The following is a 25,484-nucleotide window of genomic DNA, read 5'->3' on the forward strand; positions in this document are numbered from 1 at the left end:
CTACAGTATCGTCTTGGGGCAGGCACCTTGAATGCCACACTTGGTACATATATTCAGTACATGGTCTGTTACTCTCTAGGTTCCTCTGTGCATGTGATGCCTAAGGAAATATAGGCCTGGGTCATCCCCCTGGGTCAAAGCTGTCCTCACCTCTACCCAGAGGAATGTCCTTGTTTTCATTCCACTTCCTTCTGTGTCTGTTATACCATAACCTGGATTGCAACAACCTGCTCTCCAGTGTTTAGCCTAGTGGCTCTCTTGTTCCCTGAACACTCTGTCTGCCAGCTGGTGGTTTCCACGCCCCTTCTGTGAGCCTGCTCCTTAGGAAACGCAGAACTCTGCACCCGGGTGGAGGGAGGAGTTTCGTCTCCCCTTCTGACCTGGGTGCCACTAGGTGGGGCCCTTGATCCAGCTTGGGGAGCACTGCCTGGCCCAGGCTGAGCCCTGGGTTCCTGAATGTGTTCATCCAGCCCTAGAATCTTCAACTCCTGAGAAACAGGAGCAGCAGCTTGTGGACAGACGCGTCCTGCAGGGCCGTCTACTGCACGGTGCTCCCTATGGTATGGGAAAGTCCTGCTGGTGTCCGAGCTGCTCGTAGGAAGGCAGGAATAGAGCTGAAAACACGGGTTCCTTGGGGCTAAAGCAGCTGGAGCCAGAGCTCGGGAGGGTTGCTGTTGACAGGACCCAATGTGGTGCAGCATGAGGGGTACCTCCTCACCACAGCCAGAAGAAATTAAATACCCAGGTGCCCTGTGCCAGCAGTTCGGTGGAAAGAAGGAGCATCCAAGACAGTTGTGCTGATAGGGAGCATGGGCCCTTCCACAGAGGGAAGGGTTTGTTGTCTGTGATCCTCACCCCTCAGTCTCAGTGCAGTGTTTTTCTGCTTTGCTCTCCAGCAGAAGTGGCAACATGCCATCAGAGCTTGAATTCAGATTCTTGAGGCATTTCAGCTTATGTGCAGTTACTGTTAAACCTTTTGAGAGGAGAATAAAGGCACAGCAGTTGTGTGCAGGCACAAATGCTGCCAGAAACACAGCCAGCCTGAATAAGGTTCAAGCAGTTTCCAGCATTCTGCTTTAAACAAGCTGACCATATGAAATGTGATAATGGGAGTGGGAGATTTCCAGAGTCTGAGATCTGGCTTGGGGTGTTAAGACATGCCAATGTCAGGACTGCTGGTGAAGGGTACTTGGTACTGTAGTCTTGACCCACCTGCTTTGCAGTCGCAGACTCTTGAGTTTCCCTCGTCTGCAGGGTGTCTGTCATGAGTTTTGTTTTCTATAAATTTCAGAGACTATTTTTGCCATGTCCACCTTTCTGTGTGAGCAAAGGACAGCAAACTCCTCCCTTCCCTGTTCTGTTTGGGAGAGGTGGGCAATTTACCAAGTATAAGAAGTATGGATGGGCAGTACCTAAAAGCAACCATGTAGCCAAAATAAACATCAGTAGGATGTGAATTCTCCATGTTAGGTGTGAGACAGAGTCACGGGTTAATCAAACTGGTGGCATGAGGTGTGGGAAGGGGTATGTGTGCCAAACACATAAACAAGTTATGCTGCTGTTAGTGAGACATGTCATTTTAAAAATTCTAGGTTAGCTCTAAGCTGCTTCAGGCCTCATCTTTTAGAGAAGGTGTGCAAGCAGTTCAGTGGTACGTGTGGCCCTTAACGATCCCTGATCACTTTTCATCAGTAAGGTGTTGATTCAGGTTTCCTGGCTCAGCAAGCTCAATGAATTACTGTGCTTCCTGAAATCTCTACTGCAAGATAGAGATGTATTTAGGGTTGTTCTGTTTGTTGTGAAACAGAACTCCCACAGAATGCAGGCTGATTCTTATGTTGCTTGTAATATGCTTTAAAAGTCTTCAGTTTTAGAAGTACAACAGAAGTAGCTGGTATTAAATAATATGTGGTATTAGACATGATGTCTGTGGCACTTATTCTGTAACGGGGCAGAAGCAGCACAGAAAGAGCTTCATTTGTGTCAGCTATATCCTGAAGACCTGGGGTGTATGCTGTGGGTGTGTTTGTCATAGGGATGTCATTATAGATTAGGTTTTGTTTTTTTTTTTTCTTGTGTTCCTAACACCAGACAGGCACAGAAATAACAATGTTCCCATACTTTATTTTCAGACATCTTGCCGGCAAGTTGTTCGGTTGAGTCATGATTTGTGGGGCAGTAAGGCCTATGGAGTTTATCCAGTTCTCTTAAACCACTGTCATGCTGCTCAGAAAAAGATCTTCTCTAATTGCAGCCTGTGCCTTGACTTTTAGGGACTTATGATGTAAAACCAAAAGGCAAAGTTTATCAGTCAAAACTAAATGATCTGTTCTTTTGTACTTTAAGGAAATGTGAATGTGGACATTGTACATGCAGTCTCAGAGGTTCTTGCAGCAGTCTCGGCTCAGCTATGTAGGTATATGTTGCAGCAGAATGCTTGTTAAATTTCTGGGAGGCAGGAAGCATGCCCTGGCTCTGCTCCTAACTTGCTTGTGTGGGGCGACAGCACTCCCTCTCTTCTCTTTACTGTTTGTAAAATGGGATATCATGTTCCAGACTTGCACCAAAAGGGAATTTTGCTCTCCAGCTTAACCCCAAGTGACCTTGGAAGCCATACTGACCTCACAAACTGAGAGACTGACTTGAAAGTCAAAACTTCCTTGCTTAATTTGGGGCGACTTGGACATCTTACTCTGCCATTAAAGGCTGGTTGGAAGTTGATGAGAGGGACGTACCTCTGAAACCTGTAGCTGTTGCATCCCTCATAGCCAAGGCTCTTTTCTCATGCCCTGTCTCTTCCCATTGCTTATCTCTGTGTCACCAAGAGAGAGCCTTTTCTGGCACAGTGGCCATGTAACTTGACTGTTATGGTTCATATGGGCCTTGCTGGTGTGACTGCCAGTGAGGCAGGAATGGTGCTTGCTGGCATGAAGTGAACATGCATGCATTTCTCTTGTCTTCACAGCTGCAGCCTAGGCTAAAGAAGTCTGAGGGCTGCCAGTGGTGGTGAGAATAATGGACTGTGTCCTATAGCAACATGGCCTTCTGCCTACCAGTGTGGTATCTGGTAAGTGCTGCAGGAGGACAGTGAGGAGAGGCTGAGTCCAGGGCAAGATCAGCTGCAGAGGAAGAACTCGAGGCAGCACCCAGGGAGGAGGGCCTATCTCCCACCAGAAAACTCTGGGAGGAAGAAGGGAAGGCTAGGGTGAGGTGAGGTGAGGCTGGCAGCAGGAGTGGAAATGTTGGGTTGACTCTCCAGCCCTGGTTCTCTTGCATTCCTTATGCTTCTCAGCACCAGCTCAAGGACAGGCAGGGATTGTAGCTAAAGCTGTGCATCTTGTCTTCCCCAAGCATCTATGCTGTGGTGGAACAGAGCACTGAGTCTGGCTGTCACCTTCTGCCCAGCCCTTTCAAGAGTGCTGTGAAACCGGTAAGGAGCCCACCTGTGACAGTGGCTGAAAGCAGTTTTCACAACCTTTGACTAGTAGGAATCCCAGAGGTGTCAGCTCAGCCTGGGGAGCAGGGTAGACTGGCAGCATCTTCCTGCTTGAATGCCAAAGGCAGAGCATAAGGTTGGGGTGTTTTTGTCCTGGTCCTTGAGAGAACTTCTCAGAAGCTGCACCTCAGTTTATCTTTGAATCTGAGGTAGAGACAAAAGCTGCTTGATCTTGTCTCAGCGGAGCGTTGGGGGGACTAATTGGTTAATAGCTATTCAGAGGTGCAAACTAAGAGCTAATTGTTCACTGTGCAGTGGGGCCTGAATCTCATCCCAAACTACATCTCTCCATGCCTGCCAAAGTTTTTCTACTACTACACAGAAGGATGTGTTTTCAGCAAAGGCTTCCATGTGGAAGATTTAAAAAAAAAAAAAAAAAAAAAAAAAAAAAAAGCTAAGCAACTCTTAACTGGCTTGAAATCATGCTGCCAGGGAGAATATTTACAAGGAAGTAGACTGATAAACAAGGAAACTCGGTGAGTTGCAGAGGTGAAATTCTACAGTGTGGCAGCAGTTCTCAGCTTGTAAGAGCTTCACAATGGTCCCAGCCACCTCAGGTTGACTACATGATCGTCGTTTTTACAGGCAGCCTCAGGAAATTGGGTTGGACTGAAAAAGTAACAGAATGATGTGAAATTTGTCTGAGTCACTGACTCTGCATCACCGCTAGTTCTTTCAGGGAACTGCTCTTGGAGGAAGACAGAGCAGACTGCAGCTGAGAGTGGAGATCTGCCCTTTCTGGTCACCACAAATTTCAGATCTCCTCCCCTAACCTCTCCCAGTCTTTTGTACTTTCTGCACTAATCTATCCAGTGCAGCATAAACTGACAGAGGCAGCAGCTAGAAACTCCACTCTGGAAGCTCTCTTAAAAACCTCAGGATCCACAGCAGACATGAACGTGAAAACCGTGCTCATCCTCCTCGTTCTGGCTTTGGCCACGATATTCGCGTTGGTCTGCGTGCTGCTGACCAGGGGAAGGGCTCCCAGCACCTGCCAGCCCCAGCACCCGGAGCAGGAGGACACCGATGATGGGCAGAGCCTGGTTTTTGCTGATCTGACCCCAGAAGAAATGGTCCAAGTGGTGCGGTACCTGCAGGAAAACCTCGGGGTGCCGCTGGTTGATGCCTCGCGTGCTTTTCCCTCCGACAACTGCATCTTCTCAGTGGACGTGCAGGTCCCCGCCAAGGCGGAGGTGCTGCGGTTCCTGGATGGCGGGGGGGCTCGCCCTGCGCGGGAGGCGCTGGCTGTCCTGTACTTTGGCAACCAGCCGGACCCCAACATCACGGAGTACGTGGTGGGGCCGCTGCCAACACCGGCGTACCACCGGGACGTCACTGTGCAGAAGTATGGGGGGAGAGTGCCATACCACCGCAGGCCAACGTTGGCTGTTGAATACAAACAGATTGCAGGGTTTTTAAGGAGTCAAGTGTTCTCCACAGCTCCATCTTTCATGCATCAAGTAATTGAATATAATGAAACCAGTTTAGCAGCCATGACAACGGCTCCCCGTGGTTTCCAGTCTGGAGATCGGGCCACCTGGTTTGTTCTGTTTCAGAATGTGAGCGGGTTCTTCCTGCACCCTGTGGGGCTGGAGGTGCTGGTGGACCACAGCAGCCTGGACATCTCCCAGTGGGTGGTGAGCAGAGTCTTCTACAACGGGCAGTACTACAGGGACATGGTGCAGCTGGAGAGCGCCTACGTGCAGGGTCGCATCAGTGTGGAGAAGGTGAAGAAAGCCCCACGGGACGGGGACTTCTCATCCATGAAGCCGCGAGCCCCTCCTGCCGCGATGTTCCCTTTGCAGTATGAGCCCCAGGGTCCCCGCTACAGCGTCAGGAACAACCATGTTGTCTTCCAGGCCTGGAGCTTTGCCTTTGGGATGAGTGTGAACACGGGCATGCGCCTGTTTGACGTCAGATATCAGGGGGAGAGGGTTGTCTATGAGATCAGCGTTCAAGAGGCCTTGTCAGTGTATGGCTCCAACTGTCCTGGAGGGATGTCAACAAGGTACATGGATGGGAGTTTTGGCATTGGGCGCTTCACCTCTCCTTTAGTGCGTGGTGTTGACTGCCCCTATTCAGCAACTTACATGGATGTGTACTACCTTGCTCAGTCGCAGGTCTCCAGAACTACTAAAAACGCCCTCTGCGTTTTTGAGCATAACCTGGGCTCCCCTCTGAGGCGCCACTACTCCAACTTGCAGTCCTTCTACTATGGGGGACTAGTCAACTCTGCTCTGATTGTTCGATCCATTGCAACTCTGGGCAACTACGACTATGTGTGGGACTTCATCTTCTACCAGAATGGGGCCATTGAAGCCAAAGTCCAGGCCACGGGGTACGTGAGCTCGTCCTTCCTCCACGGGGATGGTCTGAGATACGGCAATAGGGTTTGGGAGCACACGCTGGGCACGATACACACCCATTCCATCAACTATAAAGTGGACTTGGATGTGGGAGGTAGGTCTGGGTCTTGACTTCTTTAATACCTGACATTATATTGATAAGCCACAGAGCTTGGGCAGGGCCAGATTGGCCTCCTAGTCTGTAGAGCTCCTCATAATTGTCATCAGAAGCCTGCTTTTTCCCTCTTCTCACCTCCTTTTTCACTCCAAAATTACTTTTCTACATATAAAATAGTCCATCAAAGGCACCACGTTGAAGGCAGTGGATATTGTCTGGGAGGTCTGTGCTCAGCCCAGGGAAAGTATGAAAGGTAGCAGCTGAAATACATTTGTGTTTCCTTGAGGCCTCACAGCTGGCACTGTGTGTGTTGCCAGAAGCATGGCCAGGCAGACAGGGCAGAGACAGCCCTGTCTGCAGGACTGGATGAGTGAGCCTGCCCTTGTTAGGTCTGTGCTTGTCCTGGCACTCTCTCCTTGTAAGCTGGGAAAGTGCCTTCCTGTGTCTCAGCTGCCCAGTGTAAAGCAGGGCAGCTGAACTTGTGTGCTCCAGGGCTGAACTTGTGCAGTTCTATTCGCGGTTCTCTTTTGTGGAAACACTTGTAACTTGGATCCTGAGACTCGGCGTGCAAAGCTGCTGCAGTGAGCCAGTGAATTTCCCCTGCTGCTAAACGCGGTCATGTTTTCTGGCAGCGGATCCCTGCAGAAGTTATTTCGGTCTGCGAGGACCAGCTCTCTGCTGCACCATCTGGTGGACTAAACAATTAAGCGCTGACATCGACTGCTGCTCGCCTTCATCGACTGAGAAGGCTCAAGGATGTTTGGGATGAAATAACTGGTTTTGCTTCCCATTTGAAAGCTAGTCTGGTAACTGCTAGGGCAGTGGTGATGCTGAGGACATAGATTGGCAGTGTTAGATGTCTGTTATCAAAACCTGCAGATGTCAAAAGTAGGAAAAAATGCTGAACATCTGCACAGGACCAGAGAGACCACTGGTAGGTAGTGGGCATCAGCCCAAGAGGAAATGCCAGCCTAGTAATGCACATTGCTGGATTTGTGCAGAGCTATCGGAAATCTAAATATATTTAGCAGCAGTTAACTCCAGTGCAAGTATTTGATCTAGGCACATGTTCTTTATGTGAGGTGCTGTTTGTACTGAGCTGCTGCTGCTGTCGTTATGGTTAGAAGCAGGACTGAGAATGGTTCCCCTCTTGTAAGCAGGGCTTGAAAACATGCTAGATCATAGTTCCTGCCTGGTGGCAAGGCCCTCTTCTGTGACTGCTGTGCCCCTTGGTTTCCTGTTTTGTTCACAGACCCTGAGCCCTGGCTACAGCGAAGTACTCTTGGGATGAGTTGTGTAAAATTCTGAATGTGAGCCACTTCTCAAGGGAATGAGAATGCTTGTCCTAAGCACAGAGACCAGTGGCAATACAGGATGCTTGAAGAGGAGCCCTAAAGAACGCACAAGTTAAGTGAGGCAGGAAAAACAAAACTGCAGCACAACAAAAATCCATCATTTTCCCTTACAGGTTTTGTTTGTCCTGAGCTGAGGCTGGTATGGGACCTTCAGGGAAAATGGGCAAGTATTCCCTGGATGGAAGTGTGAATGAAAACATAAGTTGTTAAATTAACATGATCTTGATAGCAGTGGTAGCCAGGGCAGTGGTGATTTCGGGCCCCAGTCCAGGCCCTCCTCCTATGCCTCAAACTTCTGACCTCATCAGAAGAGTGCAAAGTGCTTGGACCATGATCTCTGGCTAGAACACAATCCATGGGTGCTTGTAGTGTAACACTGGCTGCTGCCTCACACAGAGCTTGGGCCTGATTCGGGGCCACGCAGGGTCAACCTTGCAAAAGCTGGCAGGCTAGTACAGGAACAGCCAAGGGCAGACCTGGGCCTGCACCTCCAGGGAGGGCACTGGTGGCCTGGACAGCAAGGAGTAGCCAGCACCACACAAACAGGGAGGGGCAGCCTCCAGCCCCCCATGTCCTTGCACGGTGCCTCAGAAGGGCTGCTTGGTGCTGTCCTGGTCGCCAAGACAGGTCTGTGCAGAGAAGGGTTTTTGAGCATCCTGGGCTGTGCAGGTGGGAATGCTGAACTGTATCCTGCAGGTCACCATTTTTGTCCATCTCGGCACTTGTCCAAGGATCATGTCAGCTGCAGTGGGGTTGGGGTGGGGGAAGAAGGGCTGAACAGGGACTGATCTCACCTGGTAGTGCCTGTGTGGCCTCTACTCTTCTTCCTGCAGCCCCTCCAGATGCAGTCTGTGGCTTGCAGTTGCTGCCTGGGTTTCACTGAGCATTACCCGTTCTTGCCAGGGAGCTTTCTCCTGTCTCGGCCAGCAGTCCCCAGCTCCTGCCAGTTTGCCTGCAGCCAGAGCCAGAACTGGAGCAGCCAGGCCTCTTCCCTTACGGGTGGGAAAGACTTGGAGGCAGCAGAGAACGGCAACAGTGAGAACAGACCGCACAGAGGGAAGTTTTGGGCGTAGCTGAAATGCCAGCATCGGCAGACTCATCGGGAGGGAGGCCGATCCTAGGGCACCCAAGTGCCCTAGGGGAAGGGGTCAGGCCTGCTGAGCCTCCCCAGCAGCGGTGCTGCACTCGCGTCAGCCTGCGTCCTGCACCCAGCCCCAGGCCTCGACACGTGGAGCCCGTGCCTCGACGCTGCGCCTCGGAGCATGCACCACTGTGGTGGCACAGCGCCAGCCAGTGCACTGCTGACAGCGGGGTATGGGCCATGGGGGGAGGGTAGCGGATTGCTCATTCGGTGGAGTTCATGTTTTGGACCGAACATTGTGCCTTCTCATCTGAACGCAGGTGTGCTGACCGTGCTGAAGGTGAGGGCTGGTGAGTCCATACCTGCACAAGGCAGGATGGGCTGTCTTGTTGGGAGAAGCCAAAGCCCCTTGGGCAGACCAAGGCCTAGGCTGTTCCTGGTGTTGCTCTGCAATGGAGAAACCAATCAGTAACTTGGGGAGCGAGTCGAGCATTGGTTCTGCAGCTGGCTTTCTTGGTGTGTCTGCGGTGGGGGGAAAAAACAGGCTGAACTGGCTGGGACCTGTGATCTGTGAACTGAGTAAATGTGAGCTCCAGGCTTCCTCCCCACCTTGTGAGTGACGCCTTTACGCCCACGGTTAGCAGCAGCATAAGAGCCTGGTCTGCCCAAGAGCCGTATTCTGGATGCTGCAGCCAAACCCTACAAGCTGTCTCTGCGCTTGGAGAGATGAACCCAAGACTCCCCTACATTCTCCTGGTTGGGGCTGCAGTGATTATTTTCATTCTCTCCTGCATGTTGCTGAGCAGGGGGAAACGATCCGCAAGCTGTGAATCCCACCCCCGCAACGTGGAGAAGACTGGGTCCAGGAGCCAGAGCCTGGTTTTTGCCGATCTGACCCCAGAAGAAATGGTCCAAGTGGTGCGGTACCTGCAGGAAAACCTCGGGGTGCCGCTGGTTGATGCCTCGCGTGCTTTTCCCTCCGACAACTGCATCTTCTCAGTGGACGTGCAGGTCCCCGCCAAGGCGGAGGTGCTGCAGTTCCTGGATGGCGGGGGGGCTCGCCCTGCGCGGGAGGCGCTGGCTGTCCTGTACTTTGGCAACCAGCCGGACCCCAACATCACGGAGTACGTGGTGGGGCCGCTGCCAACACCGGCGTACCACCGGGACGTCACTGTGCAGAAGTATGGGGGGAGAGTGCCATACCACCGCAGGCTGATGCTGGGCAGTGAGTACGAGCAGGTGGGAATGTTTGTAAAGACAGTGGCGTTTGCTGGAGCCTCAACCTTCCTGAAGGAAGTATTTGAGTATGATGGCACCAATGTGGTGTTTCAAACCGCAGCCCCACACGGGTTCCAGTCTGGAGACCGTAGGTCATGGTGCATTGTGTTTCAGAATGTGAGCGGGTTCTTCCTGCACCCTGTGGGGCTGGAGGTGCTGGTGGACCACAGCAGCCTGGACATCTCCCAGTGGGTGGTGAGCAGAGTCTTCTACAACGGGCAGTACTACAGGGACATGGTGCAGCTGGAGAGCGCCTACGTGCAGGGTCGCATCAGTGTGGAGAAGGTGAAGAAAGCCCCACGGGACGGGGACTTCTCATCCATGAAGCCGCGAGCCCCTCCTGCCGCGATGTTCCCTTTGCAGTATGAGCCCCAGGGTCCCCGCTACAGCGTCAGGAACAACCATGTTGTCTTCCAGGCCTGGAGCTTTGCCTTTGGGATGAGTGTGAACACGGGCATGCGCCTGTTTGACGTCAGATATCAGGGGGAGAGGGTTGTCTATGAGATCAGCGTTCAAGAGGCCTTGTCAGTGTATGGCTCCAACTGTCCTGGAGGGATGTCAACAAGGTACATGGATGGGAGTTTTGGCATTGGGCGCTTCACCTCTCCTTTAGTGCGTGGTGTTGACTGCCCCTATTCAGCAACTTACATGGATGTGTACTACCTTGCTCAGTCGCAGGTCTCCAGAACTACTAAAAACGCCCTCTGCGTTTTTGAGCATAACCTGGGCTCCCCTCTGAGGCGCCACTACTCCAACTTGCAGTCCTTCTACTATGGGGGACTAGTCAACTCTGCTCTGATTGTTCGATCCATTGCAACTCTGGGCAACTACGACTATGTGTGGGACTTCATCTTCTACCAGAATGGGGCCATTGAAGCCAAAGTCCAGGCCACGGGGTACGTGAGCTCGTCCTTCCTCCACGGGGATGGTCTGAGATACGGCAATAGGGTTTGGGAGCACACGCTGGGCACGATACACACCCATTCCATCAACTATAAAGTGGACTTGGATGTGGGAGGTAGGTCTGGGTCTTGACTTCCTTTGTGTCCTTATTGAATATTTTTAGATCTCCAAAACTGAGCATTTTGTGCACCTTATACAGGCTTTCCTTTCCAGGTGTGTTGTAGAACACAGAGCTGTCTCCCTTCTGTTCTTATAGTGGGGAAAACTCTTGTAATGTGGAGGGAGGTTCTACTTCCCCTGTCCCATGGAGTTATCCATAAGTGCCATGTAGGATTGCAGCTTCCCAGGCTGGATAAAGCTAGCACTGCAGTATGGCCATCTCATGCCCTCTAATGGGAAGGGGATAGTTCCTGCAGCCTGTGGTTCCCGCGTGGTCAGTTCCTCTGCATGCAGCCCTGAAACGGTCTGCTGTGAGGTCACTGGCATCAGCACTTCTGCTCTGTCCGTTCTTCCACCTGCGCAAGCTGGGCCTTGTGTGCTCGCTCCAGGCTCCTGCGGGCAAACAGTCCCTGTCCCAGCTCTGTTGGTCTTGATGCCTCTGTGACTCTTCAGAAGTCAGGATTTTTCCCTCTGGTACCTTGCCCTTCCTTAGCCTCTTCTGACACCTAGGTGTCCTGAACACCAAATGATAATCTGAATTGATCAAGCTGGATAGCTGGGGTGGATGTGGTTTCCAGCTCACATTCCTGTTTCTTCTTACAGCTTTTTCCAGTTATCCTTGCTGTTTGTGTGGGGGGGTGGGACAGCCAACTGCCCTATTCCTAGAGCTACAGGCAAAGCAGTAAGATCCTTGGTTGGCAGCCAGTTGTGAACATACAGCCAACCGTGAGCTCAGTTGTGCTGCGCTTTGCCAGGGGTACAAGGCATTGTTTGCTCACAGCAGCAACTGGAGGACAGGCTGTGGTTTATTAGATCTTCCACTAGCACTTATGTACTGCACCTCTATCACAAATGTGCACTGTCCTTACCCTCCTGCTGAAATAGCATCTGCTGCATGCTCTTGTCATATACTTAAAAATTTCCCAATTCTCTTACCATTGGGAAACACAAATTTTAAAGACTGTTCTGTCTGGTTTTGGGATGAGTTTTGAGTACTTGGATCAGGACAGAGGATTGCAAAACTGCAAAAATAGAGCAAAGGCAGGCAAATTACCAGACTATCACTGAGAAAGGAGGTGTGGGGTTAGAGGTTTTGCTCGCTTCATAAAAGGGAAGAAAGCAAGAACTGTGGTGATTGCTGGGTGTGGATATTTTTCCATAGGTCTCTGGCTTCTGGCGCTGACCTCCATTGCAGCATGTTCAGGCGAGTCCTGTCTCAGGACTCCAATTCTGCTATCTCTGTAGCACAAAGCAATTCCCAAGGGTCTGGTCAAATCTTCCAGGATGGCCAGAAGTTCAGCTCTGAGGTGGCTTTTGCAAAAACTAGGAAATCGTGTGGAACAGAGGCGAGTAGGGCTTGAGACTGTGGAGTTCAGCAGCGGTTGGCAGCTGGCCTGCCTGACCTGGTGGCTGGGGGGCCAAGCATGGGCCACTCTGCCAGCTCTCCGTGGGCAGTGCCATGCCAGCCCTGGCCCTGGAGTGCTCTCAGCCAGCTCCTGACCGTCTTATCCCCAGATTTATTTGCTCTTATGCCTCTCCTGTTGGTCTGAGCCTCTGGCTGACAAGCCTTCTTTGTGGAAAGACCTAAACTGCACAGAACTGTTGAAGTTCTGTGATGTGCAAATGTGCTCAGAGCCTGTGTTCTTCCCAGTGCTCCCCTGCTTGCAGGATGCTTGCTAATGAGCAGAATAGCCGTGGCTGGGCCATGAGGTGCTTGGGTTAATTAGGCTGGGCTTGCGTTGGGAAGCAAACTTGTTCTTCTGCACTGGGATGTGGCTTCCATCTTCTGATTCCTCACAAAGGATGAGAGTCTGCCTGGGCAGTAGTGTATGCCCCGGAGTGGCGGTGTTGGTTAGATAAACGTACAGTCATGCTGCCATGGAGCTGCAGAGCAGTAACTGCTCCTATGTGCAGAAAACAGCACTCGGAACCTAGGGCGTGGAAGGGAGAATGGGGAGGACAAGCTCTAACTGCAGTTATGTCTGTGGGGAGCAGGGGACTGCAGGGACACTCCTCAGTGGTTTTGCTTTTGCTTTGTAGGGGTGAAAAACTCCCTGATGGCCCATGACATGGCGTTTGAGATGGCACGGGCTCCCTGGAGCCCAGAGCAGCAGATAGAGCGGCCGCGGCTCACCAAGAAAGTCCTTGACACAGAGGACCAGGCTGCATTCCGGCACCAGTCGAAGATGCCCAGATATATCTACTTTGCAGCCAACAGCAAAAACAAGTGGGGTCACCAGCGTGGTTACAGGATCCAGATCGTCAGTTTTGCGGGGGAACATGTGCCTGAAGCCAGCTCCATGGAGAGGGCCATCAGCTGGGCAAGGTCAGGCGGCTCTCCTGACAGTGACACCAGGTTCTCCAGATTGCGTGGACCTGGCAGACACTCTGTTGTGCTGGGGTTACTCTGTAGGACCAGCCTCGAGCTCTGCAGATTCTCTGGGAAGCAGCGTTTAGCTGTGCCCTGCTCCAGGGGCTGTTACCTATGTGTTTCCTGGGCTTTTGGCACCCTGGCGATGCTTTTTCCATCCCTTCCTTAGAATGGGTTTCCACTTCATCTGTAGTGGGTGCCAAAGGCATGCTCTGACCCCTGGTCTCCAGGACAAACCTCCCAGTCCTTTGTCCCCTTTCCTATCATCAAGGGTTACTTTGGTCACCCTTAGACTCCACAGGTTGCGTCCCTACCTTGTGTTGGAGCTGCCTTGCTCTGACCCACCATGGCTAGTAAACGCTTGTGAGAAGCCTTGCAGATCCTAGCACTGTCTGTTTGGGACTGGCATCTCCCTGTCCTTGCCTGCAGCTGCTGCGAGAGGTTCCCATCTCTTCTGTTCCTCAGGTACAAGCTGGCTGTCACCAGGCGAAAGGAAGACGAACCCACCAGCACCAGTATCTACAACCAGAATGACCCGTGGATGCCCACTGTCGCCTTTGCTGACTTCATCAACAATGAAACCATCACCAATGAGGTGAGCCTGGCTCTGCGGTGTTGAAGCTTGTAACACCTGGTTACAGGCTGAGCAGGTGCCTTGGAGCTTCCCCAGAGAGACTGGCTGAGCGATCCTAGGCATTGCTTGCAGGACAGTGGGCTCAGCTGGGAGAGCAGCAGGGTCTCAGGGAACGAAGAGAGTGGGTTTGAGCATCTCCCCTTTTGTGCATCTGTTCAGCACTTTGATCAGCATATGTAGATCTAGAGCAAGGGGTCATCTCCACCCATGGAGAAATACCAGCAAAATGTGAGGAAAATCCCCACAAGGACAGGGATTGGCCACAGGGATCAGAGCAAAGGTCCTTCTGCCTGGTGCATGCCTGCAGCCCTGGTTGCAGGCAGGTCTTTGGGGAAAGGAGGGAAATCTTTCCCAGGGAGGAGGAGCTCTGAGTGTGGGAATGTGAGTTGGGCCAGATGCCTCAGAAGGTTCCTTCCTGCTCTTTCTATAACTTTGCACAGCCTATATGCAGATTTCAGTCATTCCTGCTGTGTAGGTTCCTGAAATAACCATAGTCACGTAACTCTCTTCCCTGCCTAGGACCTAGTTGCCTGGATAACCACTGGTTTCCTTCACATCCCACATTCTGAGGATATTCCCAACACTGTGACAGTGGGAAACTCTATTGGCTTTCTCCTGAGACCCTACAACTATTACGACCAGGACCCTTCCATATACTCGCATGATGGCGTGTTTTTCACCGGTGAGCAGGACTTTACTGCCTGTGAAGTCAACTCTGTTGCATGCCTGCCCAAAAAGGCCTCCTGTTTGCCAAACTTTCCCCCGTTCACCTATGATGGTTTCAAAAATATGAGCAGGCTTTAATGTTGCAGGCTGGTGTTAGGAGATGCAAAGGCGCTAGGTTGACTGTTCTGTCCCATGTTTTCGTTTTTGTAGTGGAGTTGTCTCAATTTCCAATTGTACAATAACTTGTTACCGTTGCTTTTAAATAGTGCTCTTTAAAAGGCATGCCTAACCTTCTTAGCATGCTGCTAGATGGGAATGTGCATTGCCCTCTCTAACTGTCGAATTTTGAGTCTGTTGCAGGAGGAAAGTGGGGGAAAAATGCTGTCCCTCTGCTGCAGCAGCAAATGCTGTGTAGTGCCTATCTCAGGTTTAAAACAATGAAGTCTGATTCCGGTCCCATGTGATGTCAAGTGTCTCGTTCTTACAATGCAGCAATGTCTGCTGGGTGGGGCAGTGCTGACTTGTTACCGTGTTTCCTGTGTTTGCAAATCGGTGAGGCACGGGATGGCAGGAGAGGGGTTGCTGGGGCGAGTGGTGGTTGCGTTGCCGGCCCTCGGGCTGGCGCCGAGCTCTGTGGGGTTGCGGAGGCGATGCAGGGAACGGAGCTGAGGCCGCGGCTTGGGCTGCAGCTCCAGAACTCGCTACTGCGTGCAGGTGAGGGGTGACTATTGCACGGGCGATCTTGCTGTCCCTGCGCCAGCACCTTCCTCGCAGCTGAGCTCCTCCGGTGCTGCGGGCGGTACTGGCCGGGCACACGTGAGGGCCCAGCTCGGCCCGTTGCAGCCCTGCACTGGCTGCGCTCGACAGCGTGCAGCAAGGGGGTGGCCTGGAGGCCGAGCTCCTCTGGTGCAGGGGTGTCCAGCCGACACCGATAGTGCAGCTCCTGTTCCTGAGGAAGCTTGTTGGGCACGGGAGCCTTCGTCCTCCTCCTGGCAGCCCCGTCTGCACGAGGCCGCGGCCAGTGGCCGGGAGGCATTGCTGGGGCAGTGGGGGCAGCCGTCCCCGCCGACTGCAGCACTGGTGGCTTCCCACGCGCGGGATCGTCACCAGCAGCGGCATGATGCCTACAGGCAGGCAGCAGCGTTGCCCTGCCGTAGGCGGGACGGGGTGGCAGCGCTGTGCTCTGCTGCCCGCCCAGCTGTCCGCGTCTGCTGGATTAAGGGGAAAAGGAGGAACAGGGAGGTGCAGTTATTTCCCCCAAGTGACTGGATTTGTCCGCTCCGAGGTCTGCAGCGCAGCATATGGGAAAACAGAAGGGATAGGTGCAGCAGCATTGAGTTTATTTAAGAACGTGACCCATTTGGGGAAGTGGAGCAAAGTTGCCTTTTATGGTTTCCAGCAAATCCTAGGCATGTCTGAGGACATCCCCCTCTGGCCCTGCACCCTCCCTGCAAGCTCATCCGGACTGTTTCCTGTCCAAAATACAGAGGAAAAAAACAAAATCAGCCCCTTCTGCTGGCAGGTCACTCCACAAGGGTTTTGCAGCTGGGAAGCCCGCCTGACCGGGCTGCGGGAGCGCTCAGTGCCGTGGCAGACATGAGCGTGAAAACTGCGCTCATCCTCCTCGTTCTGGCTTTGGCCACGATATTCGCGTTGGTCTGCGTGCTGCTGACCAGGGGAAGGGCTCCCAGCACCTGCCAGCCCCAGCACCCGGAGCAGGAGGACACCGATGATGGGCAGAGCCTGGTTTTTGCTGATCTGACCCCAGAAGAAATGGTCCAAGTGGTGCGGTACCTGCAGGAAAACCTCGGGGTGCCGCTGGTTGATGCCTCGCGTGCTTTTCCCTCCGACAACTGCATCTTCTCAGTGGACGTGCAGGTCCCCGCCAAGGCGGAGGTGCTGCAGTTCCTGGATGGCGGGGGGGCTCGCCCTGCGCGGGAGGCGCTGGCTGTCCTGTACTTTGGCAACCAGCCGGACCCCAACATCACGGAGTACGTGGTGGGGCCGCTGCCAACACCGGCGTACCACCGGGACGTCACTGTGCAGAAGTATGGGGGGAAGGTGCCGTACCACCGCCGACCTGTTACCGCCAAGGAGTACGCGGACATCGACCTCCTCATCCAGCGGGAGCTGCGCCAGGCACCGCGCTTCCTGGCTGCCTGCTGTGACTCTGACGGCACCGACCTGGCCATGCTCACCACTGCCCCCCGGGGCTTCCAGTCCGGGGACCGCGCCACCTGGTTTGTCATCTTCCGTGCTGTGGCCGGCACTGGCTTCTTCCTCTCGCCGGTGGGGCTGGAGGTGCTGGTGGACCATGGGCACCTCGACATCTCCCGCTGGCACCTGCTCCAGGTCTTCTACAACGGCCAGTACTTCACCAGCACAAGGACCCTGGAGGCCAAGTTCGCAGCTGGCTTGCTAACAGTGGTCAGAGTCGAGAAGCCCTCGGCGGAGACAGTGCTGGGCTCCATGCGGCCCCGGCAGCCGCCCGGGCCCCCAGGGCCGCTGCCCTACGAGCCGCAAGGTCCCCGCTACAGTGTCCGCCACAACCGCGTCACCTTCCAGGGCTGGAGCATCGCCTTCGGCATGAACCCCAACTCCGGCCCCCGCCTCTTTGACGTGCGCTACCACGGCGAGCGGCTCATCTACGAGCTGAGCCTGCAGGAGGCCTTGGCCCTCTACGGCTCCAACTGCCCTGGCGGCATGTCGACCCGCTACCTTGACGGGAGCTTCGGCATCGGCCGCTTTGCCTACGAGCTCGTCCGGGGCGTCGACTGCCCCTACCTGGCCACCTACGTGGACCGGCACTACCTGGTCGAGTCGGAGACCCCCCGGACCAACCAGAACTCACTCTGCATCTTTGAGCACGACGCGGCGCTGCCGCTGCGGCGCCACTTCTCCGACATCCACTCCGCCTACTACGGCGGGCTGCGCAAGACCACCCTGGTCATCCGCGCCGTCTCCACCCTCCTCAACTACGACTACGTCTGGGACTTCTTGTTCTACGCCAGTGGGGCCGTGGAGGTGCGAGTGCACGCCACCGGCTACATTAGCTCCTCCTTCCTGCACGGCCAAGGCACCGACTACGGCAACAGGGTCGGGCCGCACACGCTGGGCACCCTGCACCTCCACCACATGCACTACAAGGTGGACCTGGACGTCGGCGGTAGGCGCCTCCCCGCGCGGCTGGGCTGGGCATCGGCAGGGGCAGCTCCCCGGGGCGCGCAGCTCGAGCGCTCTCTCCCTTCCGCTTCGCAGGGCGGCTGAACTGGCTGGAGTCCCAGGACATGGGCTACGAGTCAGTGCGCGATCCCTGGAGCATGGCGAACACCATCGAGCGGCCGTTCCTCCGCAAGGAGCGCCTGGAGCGGGAGAACGACGCGGCGTTCCCCCTCGGCGGGCCGATGCCCCGCTACCTCACCTTCACCAGCTCCCAGCGCAACCAGTGGGGACACCCGCGCAGCTACCGCCTCCAGATCGTCAGCTTCGCCGGGGAGCACCTGCCGGCCAGCAGCCGCATGGAGCGGGCCATCAGCTGGGGCAGGTGGGGGCTGCGCCGGGAGCCCGGGACCGCTCTGAGGGGAGGGAAGGGGAAATCTCCCGGGAAAACCAGCCCAACCCTCCGCGCGGCTGGGAAGGGCGTGGGAGCCGCCGTGCCACTCGCCTGGAGCAGGTTGCAAACGGCCCCGGGAGCTGCCGGCTGCTTTGCACCGCTGCCCCTCGGCTGGGGGCAACTGACGGGGCTCCGGACCGGCTTTTGGGGGTGTTGGGCAGGAACGTGCGTGTTTTCGGTCTCAGAAAATCCCTAGAAGAGTCTATCAATGACCGTAGTAGTGCTTCTCAGGATCCTGCCCCAGGTAGGTGCAGCCCAGGGTGAGCTCATGGGTGTCCCTGTGTGGCGGCCGGGCGGCAGCCGGCTCCCGTGGGAAGCTTTGGCATCTCCGGGTCTCGACAAGCTCCCGCCGGGACTGGGCGTCTCTTGGAAAACGCTCCAGGCTCGTCACCAGGGCGAAGTTTAGCAGCTCGTGTCCCAGGGGAGGTCAGACGAGCTGGAAGTGGTGGTGGCAGGGAGGGGAGGCACCGCGCCGGTGGGGCCACCCGTGCCCATGGCCCTGCCCCCGGCCCCCAGGTACCAGCTGGCCGTCACCCAGCGCAAGGAGGAGGAGCCGGCCAGCTCCAGCGTCTACAACCAGAACGACCCCTGGACGCCCACCGTCGCCTTCGCCGACTTCATCGACAACGAGACCATCGCTGGCCAGGTGAGCGAATGGGGACGGGGTGCGGAGCCAGCCAGCCATCCCACGTCCCCCCGCCCTGACCTCCCGCCCCGCTGTCCCCTCTCCCGCCCAGGACCTGGTGGCCTGGATTTCCGTGGGCTTCCTGCACGTCCCGCACGCCGAGGACGTCCCCAACACGGTGACGGTGGGCAACGGCGTCGGCTTCCTCCTGCGGCCCTACAACTACTTTGACGAGGACCCCTCGGCCGCCTCCCCCGACAGCACCTACCTGGGGGGCGAGCGGGACGCGGCGGGCTGCGGCACCGACCCCCTGAGCTGCCTGCCCGAGGCGGCTGCCTGTGCCCCCCACCTGCCCCCCTTCCGCTACGGCGGCTTCCTCAACCTCAGCCTGCCATCGCGGCCCTGACCCCGCCGGCCGCCCGCTCTCCTTCGGCATGGCCGCCCCCCAGGAGGACCCAGGCCCGCTGCGGCGCGGCCCCCTCCCAATAAAGAGGCACCCGCCTCCGTTTCCCCACCGCCCTCTCGCGTGGCTCGTCAGTGCCGCCACCGCCGAGCCCGGCCCGGCTCTGTCCTCGCCCCGGGGAAGCTGCGGCCAGTGCCGGCCCCAGCTCTCCGGCCGGAGGAGGGGGGCACGAAGGGCGTTAGCGCGTAACGGCTGTTCCCGGCGCCGGCCGCGGGCAGCGAGGGAGGGAAGCGCCCGGGGGGACGGACGGTGCCGGGCAGCCCCTGCTCGGCCCACTCCAGCTCCAGCCCGGCCGGCAGCCCCCGTTTCGCTGCGGCGACCCTTTCCAGCCCCAGTGGCTTTTGTCCCCGTTTCCTGCAGTGAAATCTTTCAGGGAGAATTTATTACTGTTTCAAAAAAAAAACAAAAAAAAATTTTGGTGTGGGAGCCAAGTTTGTTGAATTCCCCAACGCTGGCCGAAGCCGGCTGTGGATGAGGACGTCGACAGGAGCTGCTGGGGAGTCTGGTTTTGCAGGAAAAATCCCGATTCCCTGCAAATTTCTCATGAGTTTGGAGTGGGGCTGGGGGCCTGGGTCCTGCCCGGGTGCGCTGAGCTGGGGCCGGTCCGGGTGAAGAGCCACTGCCGGAGGCCTGGCCGCAGCCCCGGCGGCACGGGGCAGGGAGCCGCCCGGAGAGGAGCCGAGCAGCGCGCTTCAGCTTGTCCCTGGCCCGTGCCCCTTCTCCCCGGTGAAGACTCGTGGCGGCGGGGTTTTGGGCGGAAGCCGGCCGGAGGATGCGGGCAGGGCCGGCGCTGGACCCGGCCTCCGCCTGCTCCCATGTGCAGCGGTCCAAGGATCCCGACCTGAACTTTCTCGCCGCGTGAGATAAGCGGTGCATTTTCCCTGGCTGCTAATCATTAACGCTCGGCTTGCGCCCGCTCCCACGCGGACGGCAGCGCCTTCGCCCGTGTTTCCCGCGTGGCGGCTCTGTCCCGGCCCCTCGTCCGCAGCCTCCGGGAAGTCGCTCCCGGACGTCATCCGGGGCTGCCGGCACTGGCGGGATGCTGCAGCGCGTCTGCGCCTCGCTGCTGCCAGCGGAGGGGATGGTTCGTGCTGGGGGATTTCGCTGAGCAGCAGCGGTGCTTTCAGTGCGCTCAGAGGCCTCATTTGCAAAGGTCCTTTAACCCCGCATCAGGGATCAGAAAAAGAAAGCTGGCAGCCGTGCTGTCTGGTGGCTGGGAGCTCCTGGAGCGCCTTGGAAAGTTTCCCAGGAGGCAGAGTCCTGGCTAAATCTGCCTGGCAAGAGCTAGAGCAGCAAGAAGCTGCTTTTGCAGCAGGTGATGGCGTCAGCTGAAGCCAGGGTGATGGGCACAGCCCAGTCCATGCTGCCTGCGTGCCGGTGGCGGGGACGGAGGGGCTGCCCGCTCGGCGCCTCCCCCCGCAGAGCAGCGCTGGGGTCTGGCGGGAGCAGCTGAACCGCGCTGCCGGGACAGGCGGCGAAGGGTTAACGGGGCTGCGTGTCCCAGTGCCGCTCCACGCGGCTCCCCCAGCCTGTTTTTCTCTTTTACGTAAGTTGTTCCCAACATGTTTGTAACAACCCCCCGGTGATGCACCTTTGGCAAAAGTGGTTTTGGGTCCAAAGATCAGTGCCGGGACAAGTGACCTGCTGCCGGCAAACAAGAGCTGCAGGGTATAAAACGGTGGCGGCGGAGGAGCACGGGCAGCCGGAGCGGGGCGGCGGGGCGGCCGAGGATGGAGGCAGGCATGAACCTGCTGCATGATGCGGGCATCTGGGCCACGCACCAGCTGCAGGTGCACTTCCAGGGCGCCCAGGACTGGTTCCTCTTCATCTCCTTCGCAGCCGACCTCCGCAACACCTTTTTCGTCCTCTTTCCTGTCTGGTTCCACTTCTGCCGGCCCGTGGGCATCCGGCTCATCTGGGTGGCCGTCATTGGCGACTGGCTCAACCTTGTCTTCAAGTGGTGAGTGGCCCCACGGAGGAGGTGGGTGCTCACCACCACGCGCGTCGCCTGTGAGCCCCGCGGCCGAGCTCCGGCCAGCAGCTGCCGCCAGCCCGGCCCCCGGCATGCTGACGCCAGCCAGCGCGGGGCCGTCCCAGAGCCGCGCTGCGGATGCCTGGCGCCGTCCCGCATGCGGAGAGCACGGCTCTGAGCTGCCGCGGGCGCCCTGTCACCCTCCAGCTCTGCTTGCACCTATGGCGCCGCAGCACGGGGACGGTGACGGGGATGGGGACGGGTGGCCTCCGCTGCTGATGCTGCCGTCGGGTCGGTGCTGTTAGCCCGGACGGGACCCCCAGGGAGCAGATGCTGGTCTCGTCCGCAGCGTGCTGGCTCGCTCCAGGGCCGCCTTGCCCTTCCCCTCGGGGCCGGCACAGCAGGGGCTGTGTGGCATCGGTCCCCTCGCCACCGCTGCCGGCGCCGCTGCAGCCCCATCTCCTTCTTTCCAGGATCCTCTTCGGGGAGAGGCCGTACTGGTGGGTCCACGAGACGGACTATTACAGCAATGCCTCAGCCCCGCATATCCAGCAGTTCCCGCTCACCTGCGAGACCGGCCCCGGTAGGAGCCTGAGCCCTGGCTGGGAGGCACCGGCTGCGCTCCTAGGGACGGCGGCCAGGGACCTTGACCCGCGGCGCGGACGTGGCGGCTCAGCACGAGTGCCTGCCGTGCACAGCCCCCGCGCAGGGAAAGGGCTCGCCAGCAGCCCTGGCTGCACTTTGGCCGCGGCACTTTCCGCAGGGAAGGCAGCACGGGTCACGCTCGTGCGTCCTGCATGCTGGATGCGTGCCGGCGACGGCAGTCCTGTCCTCTGCCCTGTGGATGCGCCGGGAGCCGGGGGTTGCTCCTGAAGCCCTGTGCCATGCTGCACTGTGCTGCCCATGCCGTGCTGCGTTGTGCCATGCCGTGCTGCACTGCCCCGTGCTGTGCTGCCCCGTGCTGTGCTGCACCATGCTGTGCCATGCCATGCTGTGTTGCACTGTGCCATGCTGCACTGTGCCGTGCTGCACTGCTCAGCGACCCAGACCTTGGGGTCCTGGGCGTCCCCGACATGGGGCAGCTCGTTCTTTCTGCTCTGAAGGGGAGGTCTCACCCAGTGCTCTGTTCATACAGGGAGCCCCTCGGGCCACGCCATGGGTGCCGCTGGTGTGTACTACGTCATGGTGACTGCCCTCCTCTCCATTGCCGCAGGGGAGCAGCAGGCAAAGACGTTCAAGTACTGGTAAGCTGTGCACCAAAATCCCCCACGTGAGGCAGAGGGTGCTCTGACACCTGGGGGGCACAGCAGGACCCATAGCACATGAGTGTTGGAGCGCGCACCAGGCAGGGAAACCCCCGGTTCGGCTGGACCAGGCGCTGTTGCTGGCCCAGGCGCGCTGGCCATGGCACTGACACAGCTGTTGGATTTTGCAGGGTTTTGTGGATAGTGCTTTGGACGGGCTTCTGGGCTGTGCAGGTCTGCGTCTGCCTGTCTCGCGTCTTTATCGCTGCCCACTTCCCGCACCAGGTCATCGCCGGAGTCATCTCAGGTTAGCACGTCCCCTCATGCATCCCAAGCTGTGCCACGCCACGCTGCGCTGCGCTGTGCTGTGCCGTGCCATGCTGCACCACACTGCACCACTGGCTCTGGCCCTGCGGGGGCCAGGTGGGCACTGACCAGCCGCATCCCCTCTCCCACCAGGTATGGCCGTGGCCGAGACCTTCCAGCACATCCGCTCCATCTACAGTGCCAGCCTGCGCCGGTACCTGGCCGTCACTGCCTTCCTGCTGGGCTTCGCCCTGGGCTTCTATGTGCTGCTGTGGGTGCTGGGGGTGGACCTGCTGTGGACGCTGGCCAAGGCACGGCGCTGGTGTGCCCGCCCCGAGTGGGTGCACCTGGACACCACCCCCTTCGCCAGCCTGCTCCGCAACCTGGGCACGCTGCTGGGGCTGGGGCTGGCCCTGCACGCCCGCGCGCCGGCCGCGGGCTGCCAGGGGCCCCCGCCACAGCCGCTGACCTTCCGCCTGGGCTGCGCTGCCGCCTCCCTCCTCGTCCTGCACCTCTTCGATGCCTTCAAACCGCCGGCCCATGCGCAGCTGCTCTTCTACCTGCTCTCCTTCTGCAAGAGCGCGGCCGTGCCCCTGGCCACCGTCGGCCTCGTCCCCTACTGCCTCTCCCAGCTCCTAGACCCCCAGGGCAAGAAGGATGTCTAGGGCCTGCTGCTTCCCCCCACCAAGAGCCAAAGCGAACCGAACCGTGCCTTCTGCGGGGCCAGCGCGGACCGGGCAGCTCCTGAGCGGAGCGGCAGGTGCCGGCCGGGGGCAGCATGGGGCAACGCAGCCCAGCTCGCGCACACAAGGGACCCTGTGCGCTCGGCGCCGTGGGTCACTGCCACACGGCGTGGCATGGGCCGTGCATGCACGTTTTGTGTGTGTGTGTATGTGTGTATATATATATGCATGGGTGCATATATGCATGTGTGTGTATATATATATATATATATATAAAAGTGTGTGTGTGTATGTGTGTGTACATACACACACACACACACACACACACATATATACATCTATACATATGGGTGTATCTGTACTAATGGCTATTTTATTAAAGCCAATAGTGTATTTAGTCTGTGAGTTGGGGTGTCTTGACGGCTGGCGAGCTGGGACGGGGGCTGATGGCCAGGCGCAGCCCAAGGGCGGCTCTGCCGGGGCCATCCCCGGGGGCGCCGGGGTGGCAGCACCGGGCTGTCCGGCTCCTCCCTGCCGGGGGACGTGCACGGAGCCGTCCTGGCCCGAGTCCGGCCACACTGCGCCAGGGCCAGCAGCAAAGCTGCTTTAGTGCTGGTTTTACTGGGCTCCCAGGGCAGCGTGTGCGGCTGGAGGATGCGCGGTTTTGGGACCAGCCAGCTCCTCTGGGGCTCTGCCCGGCTTGGCCCAGCTGAAGCCCCTGCCTGCAGGGAGCGAGCGTGCGCTTAGGGGGCTCAGCACCCACGGCGATGCCTGGCTGCGCTGGGAGCGAAACCGGAGCACCGCGAGACAATGAGTCTCCAGGAGAGCCGGTGCCGCAGCTGCATGCTGGGTGTGCACGCTGTGGCGACAGCGAGGGACGATAGCTCTGAACTGGCCGTGCGAAAAAGCATGTTTTTGTAAGCATTTCTGTCAGGTGTGTTGAGCCAGTCCTGGGTGGAGGGATGGAGGAACTAGCGGCGTGGCTGGGAGACCCGTGGGTGGAGCAAGCCACCGGCACGGGGCCGCAGAGCACGGTAATGCTCGCTCCCGAGTGCCGGGTGCTGCCTCAGCATCAGCAGCCACAGCAAAAATTGCTGGAAATCTCACTAAGCTTGGAGCTTGACTGTGGACCTGGATCTCTGTTGAAAGCTTATCTATATCGGCATGCCTCCCCGCCACCCCAATTTCCGCTGGGCAGAAACCAGGCCGGTTTGGCTCAGTGGTTTGCCCGGCTCGGAGAGACTCAGGACGCACCTGTGCAATCTGATGGCTCGTGGAGCGGAGGCGCCGTGGATGGCCCCTCTCTGGGAGCCCTGCCACGTGCTGGTGTGCGCTGGTGGGAGCAAGTGCTGCTGTTCCCCCTCCTCCTGGAGAGAAGTAGCACAACAGGAGCTGCTGGCCTTGACCCTTAGCCTAATCCTGCTGCTCACAAACAGCTCAATACCTGGCAAAGGGGCTGTTCTGCTCTTTGCTGAATGACAGCTGCAAGTAGCTGTATGAGGAAGCCATATGTGCGGTGGTTGTTGTTATCCTATAGGTTTATGATAGAGGTTTCCTCTTCCTTTAATTTCTCTGTTTATTACCAACACTTGGACTAAACCTGTCATGCTGGTTCTAGCAAGGGCGGGGGGGGGGGGGGGGGGGGGAGAAAACTCTGTTTCCAAACTACCTGCCATGTGCTTTTTCACACTGTGCCTCTGTACCGTCCCATTTGTTTCTGCAGCCAACAACAGCCTCCAAGAACCACCCTGGCAGAAAAGGCAAGCTGAAGAAACACCGTGGAGTAGGGTTTTTTTTTTATTAATCCTACGGGCTTCTTTTCCATAGACATTTCTTACTGTGTAGAAAAGTCTAACATAAGAGGCTTTTGCAGAGGTGGGGGCAAAGCCACTGCTTGGGAGTAGAGAATGGTACAGAAAGCTCAAGCTCATGGCAGCAGAAGTGAAGGAAATGTTTAGGCACACACCTACAAGAAATGCCTGCTGTGCAGCTGCCTGCAAAACAAAGCACTAGGAGGTGTCTTCTATCTGCATTCAATTGTCATGTACAAAGAGTTAGCATGTATGCGTTAATGTGGTTCTGCCAGGGCCACCTACAAATGAATGAAATCTGCAATAACGTACTGAAGTAGTGTTTTAAGATGCAAGCATGAAGTCAAGTGTTACCTTCCAA

The 25,484-nt window shown here is 57.1% G+C and overlaps 3 protein-coding genes across 8 annotated transcripts; all 3 read left to right on the plus strand.

Moving 5' to 3' along the window:
* The first annotated feature begins 1,911 nt into the window (after window positions 1–1,911).
* Window positions 1,912–8,391, plus strand: LOC104152650 (amine oxidase [copper-containing] 3-like). 6 transcript variants are annotated; one of them, XM_068919013.1, is made up of 6 exons: window positions 1,912–2,416; window positions 2,966–3,067; window positions 3,752–5,223; window positions 5,356–5,956; window positions 7,428–7,481; window positions 8,222–8,391. In XM_068919013.1, the coding sequence occupies exons 3-6, from the start codon at window positions 4,390–4,392 to the stop codon at window positions 8,389–8,391; spliced, it is 1,659 nt and encodes a 552-aa protein (XP_068775114.1). In that variant the 5' UTR covers window positions 1,912–2,416; window positions 2,966–3,067; window positions 3,752–4,389. The 6 variants fall into 6 exon arrangements, 5 of the variants coding, with proteins under 5 accessions (XP_068775114.1, XP_068775113.1, XP_068775115.1 ...); XR_011136283.1 differs by having other exon boundaries at window positions 3,752–5,956; window positions 6,468–7,481; window positions 8,222–8,289; XM_068919012.1 differs by having other exon boundaries at window positions 3,752–5,956.
* Window positions 8,392–9,110: 719 nt separating this feature from the next.
* LOC104153613 (amine oxidase copper containing 3) lies at window positions 9,111–20,942 on the plus strand. The gene is made up of 9 exons (XM_068919011.1): window positions 9,111–9,634; window positions 9,788–10,691; window positions 12,776–13,061; window positions 13,572–13,701; window positions 14,260–14,422; window positions 15,929–17,572; window positions 17,665–17,950; window positions 18,536–18,665; window positions 18,757–20,942. The coding sequence occupies exons 1-9, from the start codon at window positions 9,122–9,124 to the stop codon at window positions 19,048–19,050; spliced, it is 4,350 nt and encodes a 1,449-aa protein (XP_068775112.1). The 5' UTR covers window positions 9,111–9,121; the 3' UTR covers window positions 19,051–20,942.
* G6PC1 (glucose-6-phosphatase catalytic subunit 1) lies at window positions 20,838–23,709 on the plus strand. The gene is made up of 5 exons (XM_068919021.1): window positions 20,838–21,067; window positions 21,553–21,662; window positions 22,215–22,323; window positions 22,515–22,630; window positions 22,783–23,709. Exons 1-5 carry the CDS (start codon window positions 20,838–20,840, stop codon window positions 23,292–23,294), a joined length of 1,077 nt encoding a protein of 358 aa, XP_068775122.1. The 3' UTR covers window positions 23,295–23,709.
* Window positions 23,710–25,484: the final 1,775 nt, after the last annotated feature.

Source organism: Struthio camelus, chromosome 25 (genome assembly GCF_040807025.1).
Source record: "Struthio camelus isolate bStrCam1 chromosome 25, bStrCam1.hap1, whole genome shotgun sequence".
Classification (NCBI taxonomy): Eukaryota; Metazoa; Chordata; class Aves; order Struthioniformes; family Struthionidae; genus Struthio; species Struthio camelus.

What these genes read in the sequence shown, in the direction of transcription:
- LOC104152650 (XM_068919012.1), top strand. Translation starts at nt 4,390, where the DNA reads ATGAACGTGAAAACCGTGCTCATCCTCCTCGTTCTGGCTTTGGCCACG. An exon ending in AGTGGACTTGGATGTGGGAG is followed by an intron (nt 5,957 to 7,427) that starts GTAGGTCTGGGT and finishes TTTCCCTTACAG; the next exon opens with GTTTTGTTTGTCCTGAGCTG. An exon ending in CCTTCAGGGAAAATGGGCAA is followed by an intron (nt 7,482 to 8,221) that starts GTATTCCCTGGA and finishes CTTGCCAGGGAG; the next exon opens with CTTTCTCCTGTCTCGGCCAG.
- LOC104153613 (XM_068919011.1), top strand. Translation starts at nt 9,122, where the DNA reads ATGAACCCAAGACTCCCCTACATTCTCCTGGTTGGGGCTGCAGTGATT. An exon ending in ATGAAACCATCACCAATGAG is followed by an intron (nt 13,702 to 14,259) that starts GTGAGCCTGGCT and finishes TTCCCTGCCTAG; the next exon opens with GACCTAGTTGCCTGGATAAC. An exon ending in GGTGGACCTGGACGTCGGCG is followed by an intron (nt 17,573 to 17,664) that starts GTAGGCGCCTCC and finishes TCCGCTTCGCAG; the next exon opens with GGCGGCTGAACTGGCTGGAG.
- G6PC1 (XM_068919021.1), top strand. Translation starts at nt 20,838, where the DNA reads ATGGAGGCAGGCATGAACCTGCTGCATGATGCGGGCATCTGGGCCACG. An exon ending in CACCTGCGAGACCGGCCCCG is followed by an intron (nt 21,663 to 22,214) that starts GTAGGAGCCTGA and finishes CTGTTCATACAG; the next exon opens with GGAGCCCCTCGGGCCACGCC. An exon ending in GCAAAGACGTTCAAGTACTG is followed by an intron (nt 22,324 to 22,514) that starts GTAAGCTGTGCA and finishes TGGATTTTGCAG; the next exon opens with GGTTTTGTGGATAGTGCTTT.